At 39.3% G+C, this 9,963-nt stretch overlaps 1 protein-coding gene across 3 annotated transcripts in view; it reads left to right on the top strand.

The window, feature by feature from the left end:
* The window catches only part of DARS (aspartyl-tRNA synthetase), a 39,076-nt gene extending 29,989 nt beyond the window's left edge, over nt 1-9,087 (top strand). For all 3 annotated transcript variants that reach the window (XM_027884300.1, XM_027884298.1, XM_027884299.1), the window contains 9 exons: nt 391-502; nt 2,384-2,518; nt 3,421-3,568; nt 4,562-4,708; nt 5,686-5,728; nt 6,393-6,473; nt 7,140-7,251; nt 7,648-7,719; nt 8,451-9,087. In XM_027884300.1, coding sequence (XP_027740101.1) covers nt 391-502; nt 2,384-2,518; nt 3,421-3,568; nt 4,562-4,708; nt 5,686-5,728; nt 6,393-6,473; nt 7,140-7,251; nt 7,648-7,719; nt 8,451-8,542 — 942 coding nt within the window. In that variant the 3' untranslated portion in view covers nt 8,543-9,087. The remainder of the gene's footprint in view (nt 1-390; nt 503-2,383; nt 2,519-3,420; nt 3,569-4,561; nt 4,709-5,685; nt 5,729-6,392; nt 6,474-7,139; nt 7,252-7,647; nt 7,720-8,450) is intronic.
* The last annotated feature ends 876 nt before the right edge of the window (nt 9,088-9,963 follow it).

Genomic DNA, 9,963 nt, shown 5'->3' with positions numbered 1-9,963 from the left:
TATCATGCTCTGTGTGTTCCTGCAGCTGTTCTAGTTCACTGTGCTGAAAGCTTCGTAATAGGTTTAGTGCTTTTATTCAATTTCTTACTATAAAACCTTTATTTGCAGAAGCACATCTCATAAATCAGTTATTTTTTAAAATGCAGAATCGACCACAGTGCCTCCTTTATAACTGAATATGCCATAAATTGAAATGAATAATTTCTCTTGTTTCCTTTGCCGTTCCTTTTTGTGTAATAAACAGTTACTGATTTGCACTTTTCGCTGTTCGGGCACATACGGTAATCAAGTATTCCTAAGGGAAGAGATTCATCCTTCCAGCTGCCCAGAAAAAGTAATAGAGTCAGGAAAAACTAACTTAGGATTCATTATTTTATCTTCTTCTTGTAGACCTCCACTAGCCAGGCAATCTTCTGCCTTCAGTCTGGTGTTTGTCAGCTTTTCCGAGAGACTCTTATTCGCAAGGGATTTGTGGAAATCCAGACTCCCAAAATCATTTCAGGTATTGTATATGAGATCCAGCAGCTCCAGGTGGGCTTGTTTTACACTTGCTCAGTGTTCCTCTCGGCCAGAAAGTTTTTATTTTAAAAACATGAAGTTTTATTTCTAGTTTAGATGCAGCATAGCAAACTTGTAGCAGGTGTCAGAGTTTTCTTTCCTTTTCTCCTGACTTTGGAGGTTAAAAGAAGGACAGGACAGGTATTACATATACCTCATTTATGTATTCCACAGTGCACATTAAGTTTTAATTTGGTTAAATACAGGTGTGTCTGGTCATGTACATTGTTCTTCTGTGTTCTCAGTGTTGGGCACTGACAGTTCTATTCTCAGTATCCAAAGCAAAAACCCCACTCTAATTTAGATTTAAAGCATATTCGGTCATCAAGAAATTACAATATACATATGATGGTATAAAATGTCATATATACAATATGTCACTTCTTCAGCAATGAGCTCATGGCTAAATACAGGGTGGTAGGAGACCTTTTTGGAAATGTGGCATAACAGCTTCAGCCTGACGTAAGGTCTGGAAATGCACATTTTGCTTCCAGTTCTGTTGTTGATTTGCTGTATTGTTTTCAAAAGTCAAATTGGCTTATTGGTGTTCTTTGGGGTTTTGTTGATGCCACTAAGACATTTGGCATGGAAAATCAGGGCAGAATATTTGCATGTACATTCATTAAATGAATACATTTTTCTTACTGAATTTTATACTTCTGTACTCATATTTTTGAAGACAGCTCTCGGCTGAGATAAAAAATGGGCTTTTTAACGAAATCCATGCAAGCATGTATTCTTTCAACATTGAAAGTATGTTGAAGGTTAGATAAGTTTCTTCCTACAGAGACAGTTAAAGCAGTCTGAAGCACTAAAAGCCTCCCAAGTAGTTTATTTCTGCAGCAGCTCTGAGGAAGTGTGCTATTCTTACTGTGCAGTGGGCCATTGAGAGCAGGCAAGCAAGCATCCTATTGTTTGAATGAGACCAGAGTTTGTAGCATCAACTAAGTTAAGTCAATACAATCCTCACTAAACTTCAGATTTAAATATCGTGGCTGTTCTAATGTCTGAGGTTTTAAAATTATCTCTGTTGAGAAATAACTGTTAATATTCACTAACACTGTGTCAGTGGGAGTGGTGGTGAGGAAAGAAAAGAAACATTAACCTCACTGGAATGGTCAGTAATAATCATAAGTACTTTACCTGGAGTCAGGTTAACATTAGACCTTTCAAAGGTGATGAACTGATCTTTTGCTGTGGCGTGTTTTGTTAGCAAGTTAGGCCAGTGCACCTGTCCTGTCCCAGCCTGGGGAGTGGCAGGTGCAGTGCTGCAGTTGTGGCAGGCAGTTTGCAGGAGGGACACAAATGACGTGGTCTTGGTTCCTGTGCTCTCAAGGTAACTGTCTATGAAAAGTGCCTCAAACTGAGAAAAGCTCTGTGCCTTCGGCACGAGTTCCCTGCTGAATCTGGGTTTGCCTGTGAGAGATACCAGTGCCTTCAGTTAGAGAGGGTGCTCCTGGCAAAACAGGATGTGCAGGTTGAGCTCAGGCTCTGCAGTAACCCCTGGCAGGCTGTGTCACCCACAGAACGTTGGGCTGCAGGTAGATGGGGTGGTGCAAACACTCCGAGGTGAAGGGCAGCTGGGAACTGTAACATTTTAAACCACCCCAACTAAACTGTCGGGTTTGCAAGACAAGGTGTGAGAGTCCTGAGCTGCAAGATTGCCCTTGGCACGAATGCATGCAAATATATCTTTGTCCTCTAATATGCTTTGAAGAAAAATCTCTGATCTCTAGATGTCGGCCCAATTATCTCTCGTTCTACCTCTGATTTATTTTGTACGTTTTTATTTTAATAACTCCTTATAAAAGCATTTGCATTTCAGCTGCCAGTGAAGGAGGAGCCAATGTGTTCACTGTGTCCTACTTCAAAACCAGTGCCTACCTGGCTCAGTCCCCGCAGCTGTACAAGCAGATGTGTATATGTGCTGACTTCGACAAGGTGTTCTGCGTGGGGCCGGGTAAGAAAAGCTTTGCTTTAACACACGTGTGAAGTGGGCCCTGATGGCTTTTAGCAGCTGCAGCACTAATGAGAAAACAGGCACACTGAGAGCTTTGAATGGTTTCACTTAACACAGTTTCACTTACCAAGCACAAATTGCACTTGAGGTGACGAATGAGGGTAAGGTTGGCCGAGAAGTTGCTGGAACAAAACTAAAATGGTGAAATATGGGTGGAATACTCTTCTCCAGTGCCTGCGGTGGTGTGAGGGGGAAAAATAAGAGTTGTATTGGAAATGGGTAATGTGATGAAGTTAGTAAAACATGGAACAACACCATAACTGCAGCTATAGCTTCCTATTCACCGTGCCCCTTTACTGCCCAGTACCAACCAGTTCAAACAGGCAGCCTAGCTTTGAGGTGGCATATTAACATTATCCCTTGCTTTTCTACATGTGCCAAACAACATTATTTTGAACGTGCTTACTTTTAACTGGCCTATCAATAAAGAATAAAAAATTACTAATTTCAGTCCCATTCTCTCTGTCTCCAAAGCATGGACTCTTTAAGTGGTAATACAAATCTTTGTTCTAAGACCTTAACCTGTAAATGCTGAAAAACAAGTCAATAACAGCTTATAGAATAAAAAAAAAATTCCAAGTAATCCAGAAGATCTTAAATTTCTTGTTAATTACTAACCCAATGAGTCATGGTTTATAGGAAGATGTTTTTATATCACTCATATCTGAAAAAAAACCAAAACATGCCAGAAGACACACACGTGTACAAGTCCACTTCCTTTGAAAAGGGCTGTTTTCAAGTCTGGAAGTTCTTGCCTGCCTCAAAGTTTGTCTGTTTGTCTGTTTTTCCAAGTGGAATGATAACTTCAGGTCAGTTAGAACTTGTGCTGTTTGATTTTGCAGTGTTCCGAGCTGAGGACTCCAACACACACAGACACCTGACTGAGTTTGTTGGCCTGGATATTGAAATGGCCTTTAACTATCACTATCATGAGGTGGTGGATGAGATTGCAGATACCTTGGTGCAGATATTCAAGGGGCTTCAGGAAAGGTAATAAGAGCATTTCCTTCTTTTAATGAGCAGCTTTCTTTGACAGCTCTTGCACTGTGCTATGAAGTGGGTGAGCGTTTTGTCTTCAGCTTGTCAGATAATCATTGATAATCTGATCTAATCTACAACAGAACTTCAAAACAAGCATTTTTGCTTTGCTCTTAACTATTTTTTTTTCATGTCTGACTTAAATTTCACTCAAGCCACAGGCCAGTAAAGTACTTTTAGCATCTGCTGGAGTGTGCTGGCTTGCACTGACAAACTTGCTGTTTGCTGTTGGAAGGACTTTCTAACAGAAATGATCCATCATTATTTAAAATGTCTTTCTTTTTATGGCACTACAGGTAGTAGGTAGAACAACAGATTGTCCAGTTTTGGAAATGATCTTGTTCTGTTTTGAAAATCATCTTAATATTTATTATACAAAAAAGTTTTCCTGACTAAAAATCACTGGACCAGCCTGCATCTGTTCCATGATAGCAGCAAAGATTGTTTTCCACTATTCACAGTCTTAACTAATTAAAAAGCCAGATCAAAAGTTTAGGAAGTGGCTTTCATTTGTTTACAAGTTAGACTGTCTTGCCAGCAGAAATGCAAATACATTCTTCAGTCCAGAAGGAAATTTCTTGTTTATATTTGAAATAGGATATTACTCAAATAAAAGAAGAACCCGGGTAAATATTACAAACCAAAGGGATGATTTCTCAATGTCTTCCCTGTGAAAATTTGACCTAGTCAATTATTTCTTACAAAAGGATTTAAAAAGAACTAATAATGAAATATTAACATGCATATGTGTGAAGTAGGTGCTTTAACCTTGCTGAAACGTTTCATTAGGGTTGTACAGAATTTCTCCAGAAGTGCCTTTAATACAGTTTTTATGCTGCAAGAGGGACCTCTTGTGGCAAAATGTCTCGTCATTGCAACATTTGATCAGCTGCAAGTTCCTGATTGTCCTGTGTTTGGCTTCTCTTCTTGTTTCCTCACGTACAGATTCCAGACTGAAATCCAGACAGTGGGCAAACAGTTCCCGTGTGAGCCATTCAAGTTCTTGGAGCCCACCCTGAGGCTGGAATACCAGGAAGGGGTTGCCATGCTGCGGGAGGCTGGAGTTGAGATGGGGGATGAGGAGGATCTCAGGTACTTTGGCAGTGCCCAAATGGGAAGGTGGCAGTCAAGTGTCACTTTTGTCCTGTGCCCCTGACAGCCCCTAAGAAGGAAGCACAGCTTTTAAAGGGATAAACACTTCTTAGATCCAGACCTCTTGACAACTAAATGAGTGGGTGTGAAAATACTCCTTTCTTTTGACACAGACTGTAGGTACAAACTCTGAAATCTGAAAGAAAATAACTTACAACATAAAGTGAGAGCAACTTGAAACTTCTAAGGATAAGAAGTGTTTGTTTGTCTGTGAGTTGGAGCCCTTCATGTGAACTGTCACATGTTTTTGAATAGGATTAAACAAAAAGATTCTTCAGTCTCAAGGTCTTTCATTTAAGGAACATCTTTCCATTTCTTCCTTCTACCTCTCAGGAAAGTCATTAAGCAATTTTGATGCATTCCCATTGATCTGCTGAAGGATGATTTAATTAACTGATTATGTGCAAACTTTTCTAAATACACCTAATGAATCAAAACATTTCTTTCCCATAGTATATCCAGTACCCCTAGGATAGTGTGTTATTTTACAGTTAAACTCTCTGTGCATCCAAGAAAGCTTCAGTCATAAGAGTTTGATAGAGCAAAATAATTTCCTCAGCAACTGCTCATGGTGTTTCTCACTTACTTTGTTGTACACAAGATTTATGGCAATAGGAAATAGAAAACACAGTTCTTCAGTAATCAAAATATGGTGACTAGGAAGTAGTTCTATTAAGAGCGAGAATATCTTCAGGTGTTAGTTAATTTAGGGGATTTTTAGGACCAATACAAAATATTTAGAAACAAATAAATATACTTTATTTCTGCAATTTCTGTCTGCACAAACCAAAACACTCAGAAAGAAGTACTAGATTTTCTGAGGGTCGGAGTGCAGCAGATCTGTAGCTTGAAATCTTTATGAAGTATGTAACCAGTACATGTTTAAATCAATTTTAAATGGTGATGATCTTTTTCAGCACTCCTAATGAAAAGCTCCTGGGACGCCTGGTAAAGGAAAAGGTAACAATTACTTCAGAATAAATAAATTTGTTGTTGAATCTCAGACCTGATCCATGGAATCAGTGGGCTGGTATAAATGCCTCCATGTAAAACAACTTTTTACACACTGATGGACAATAGATTATCTCAGAACGTGCAGAAGTTGTGAAGAGTTTGTGATTACCATTTTTAATTGTCTGACTGCATCTCCATTTTGGTGCTGTGTATTTAATCTACTCTCAGTTTTGCCTTTATCGTTATTAAACTGTTTCACACCATTTGCAATCTTTTATATTTATTTCTGTCATATTATACTGAGTACACCAAACACGATAGTCTGTTCCAAAACCCATTTTTGTGATTGAAAAAAAAAACAACCAAACCCAAACCAGATTCTGACTAAATTTACAGGAAAACATGAGATGTTTGGGGGAAAAAAAAAAAGTACCTGTTACTACAGCAACACATTTTATTGCTAAACATTTTTAAGTTTACACTAGAAGTAGTATTGGAAAATTGAGACATAATACACCACTTTTATTGATAACTTATTTTTTAAGACAATATTGTGGAAAGTTATTGAGAGATTTGTTTGAATTTTGTTTCAAAGATTTACTGGTTGTGTCTTCCTCTTGTAATTTGTTCTGTATGTAATTTTCTCTTGCTTTAAATTATCTTCTTTCAGTACGACACAGACTTCTACATTTTGGACAAATACCCTCTTGCTGTGAGGCCTTTTTATACAATGCCAGATCCAGCCAACCCTGTAAGTGAAATTCCTTGTTGCTGTCAGTGTGTTTCTCTTCTTTTCCGTTTAAATTATGCTGTGTAAGGATAACTTGACAACAAAGTGTATTTATATGATCATAGAATCATAGAATGGTTTTAGTTGGAAGGGACCTTAAAGATGAGCTGGTTCCAGCCCCCCTGTGATCATCTGTTACAATTAACATTCTGGTGACAAGATCAGGTCAGTGTTACATGACCTGTGACGTGATTTCAATTGCTCTTCACTGGTGCAAACCTACCAGAAAGATTGGGAGAGCTTTTGGAAGAGATCTCCATGGTTAAACACTGTTACCATCACTGAAAAGTGGCATAAACATTCTTCCAGAGCAGCAGACACTTTAACATAAAAGATGATTTTTTTTACATTTCCACAGTTTATTCCTAAATCCAGGATAAATATGTTCAGAGCAGCTTTTGCTGGGATAACTACATACAAGTGTAATGGTTTTCCAAAGGGCATGTGGATGAACTTCAGTTTATTAAATCAGCTCCAAGGAGTGTAATTCCTGGGCAGGCCCCCAATATATTGTGCTCTTACTGCACAGCTTTGGATATCACAAGTGAAGATAAGAGAGGTGCATCTTTGCCACCTGTGGAGTCTCTGTGGGTAGGAAATGAAATGAACTCATCTTTGTTTTTCCAGAAAAGCTCGAACTCTTACGATATGTTCATGAGAGGGGAGGAGATCCTGTCTGGAGCTCAGAGAATTCACGACCCTCAGCTGCTGACAGAGAGAGCCAAACATCATGGCATTGGTAAGAGGCCCATTTAACAGAATATCAGTGTCATGATTGGATTTGTGTCCTCTAGAGGAAGAATCTGGGATGGAGTTTCTTACATGGCCATGGTGGTAAACTCACAGTACTACCTCATTCTTAATCCATCTAATTCTGTTTAACCATCCATAGTGGTGATATTAAGAAATTAGTTTGTTTCCCAGCAACTCCTTGTTGAAAAGTTATAAACAAAATTGTGAACCAAATCTGTTACAGTCATAATTTCTAGATAGTCCTGGATAATTTATACATTCAAGGAGGAAAACCCCACTGTTAGTTTGTAAATTTTTTGTTGTGTTTGCAGTCCTGTAGCCACTTGTGTGTCTGGCTTGGGGTTCATTAAGCAGGTGAGGAACACATATTTTTCCTTTCTAGATTTGGAGAAGATAAAGGCTTACATTGATTCCTTCCGGTTTGGTGCCCCTCCACACGCAGGAGGTGGAATAGGTGAGTGTCTGTATTTTAGTTGGTTCTGTATTAGCTTAACTTGCACTGCTCAGTCTCAGGCAGAGTCCAGTATAAAATTCTGGGTTCTGGCTGTTCCAGGTGAAAATCTTCATATAGGAAGGCAGTGTGTGGAAAAAGTAGGGTGCATCTGGGTTTCACCTCAGCATGGCTGGGGTGCTTACACAGCCCCACGGATTAGGAAGTGCTTCCACAACAACCAGTGAAATACTTACTACCAGAAAGATATCAGCAGATAGTTACACAGGTGTGTGGTGTGAATCTACATTTTTGTACTGCTGAGGATTTGGGATGAAATTCCCCGGGTGCAGGGTTTCACTGGGGCTGCTCAGGCACTTGGTGTCCCTTACTCTGCAGCTGTTAAGGCTGGTTTGGACTGTACTTGTGTTGCTGTATCCAGGATACAGTTCTCCTGATGACCCACCTCTGCTCCCAATTTCCTACACCTTTCTTGAAGTCCCGAAGTGATTCAGAGCAGGCTTGAGTCTGCAGTGCCATTGCTTGTCAGAACCTGTTCCAGAAGGTGTCTGTGCCATGGCAGAAGGCACGGCTGTAAATCCCTCGTTTTTGGTTTGGCTCCTTCCCACAGTCACACACGCTGATGTGAACACCTCACTCTCCACTCAGTGAGGCTGGTGGGAAGTACCTGTAGCTTCTTAAGAGTTTTGAACACAAGCCTGACTGCACTGCTGGGTTGTTTTTACCTGTTCTAGGGCTGGAAAGAGTGACCATGTTGTTCCTGGGGCTGCACAATGTCCGTCAGACCTCCATGTTCCCACGGGATCCCAAGCGACTGACACCCTGACAGGAGCTGCTGCTCGACGTAGGAGAAGATCTGCCCTGCAGACAGAGCTGATTGCAAGGATATCCCCTGCTCCTCATGAACCTGTACTGATTTGAGCATTATGATATGCAATTAAAAACAAATTCTCCTTTATAAAGTGCCACATTTTTTTTATCCGTAGTTGTTTATTTGAAGAAAAATATTTTAACAGATCAGGACTCTTTGTATTGGCAACCGTGCACATTTTTAATTGAAATGTGATACTTTGAGTTAGTATTCTGGTGTCACATTAAATTGTATCATTTTTCTAAACATTTTAATAAATTATGCAATAACCATTTTGCATTTTTAACTTATGTCAGCAAGATTGAATACTCTGAAGTACGGGCTCAAAGATAAAGAGACTGGATTCTTGCAATTTAAAAATCAGGAGGAGACCAGCCAGCTGTTAACTTACAGGAGTGTCAGGTAGGAAGCAGGTGAGAAGAACATTCTTAACAAGAAGCCTTCGTTTGAGATTGTGAAAATAGGTTGAAATAAATCTCTCAAAGTAAATTCGATGCAAATCTGTCTTTCTGTTTTTTGCTTCGTATCCTCTCAAGATAATAATGAATCAATAAGGTTTGTTTGGGTTTTTTTAATGATGTAATAACTGTCTAAAGTTTAAATTTATTTTCTTTCTATCTTCTTCCCCCCCTTTTTTTTTGAAAGTTGCCTACAAGCTGTAGACTTTTTCTTTATTTTATGTTACTATTTGAGAATGGATAGAAATTTACACTTGCTCCCAGAATACACAAAGGATATATAACATTCTCAGAAAATAAATGGACAGTGAATTTGAGAGCAGGTCATGTGTTCTCGTGCCTGACCCAGCCTCTGGAATAACAGACAAAACAAATCACCAAGGATTCCATGCATCTTATTACCAATGAAAAAAAAAGGAAAGTATGTAAGCCAGCCTATTTCGGGTTTGTTGCTTATTTTTTTATTTTATTTCTAAATGCTGCCCACAGCCCAACTGTTGTACATTTAGAGAAATTGTGTGTTTCTCTAATAGTGCTTCTGAAAATCTTTCTAGACATCCTTTTTCTCAAACAGATCACTTACTTGAACCTCCTCAATTTGCAGTGATGCCTCAAGCTGCTTCTGCTCATCCTCCCCCTGCCAGCCCAGAGGATGTGCCCTGCATTTGGAGAGGAACCAGTGCATTGGGAACTTCCTTGTGTGGGCTGCAGCTGAGAGCTGTTTTTCAAATTTCAAACACTTCTGTAAGTGTTGATGCCAAAGAACAAAGGATTAAATTCCTTACTCGGGTCCTGCAGTAGAATTGTCTAATATTCCTATGTATTTGTAGTTCCTGAGTTAATTTTTGTTTAACATTTTCCATGATGAAGCTTTCAGTGGGAGGTATGGTTTAGACTGACTGTGGTGGTGTTGCTACC

This window comes from Empidonax traillii, unplaced genomic scaffold (assembly GCF_003031625.1).
Source record: "Empidonax traillii isolate 1590-97213 ecotype Southwest subspecies unplaced genomic scaffold, ASM303162v1 scaffold142:size1213974, whole genome shotgun sequence".
Taxonomy (NCBI): Eukaryota; Metazoa; Chordata; class Aves; order Passeriformes; family Tyrannidae; genus Empidonax; species Empidonax traillii.
The sequence above is the reverse complement of the archived record's forward strand: the minus strand, read 5'-3'. Positions and strand labels throughout refer to the sequence as shown.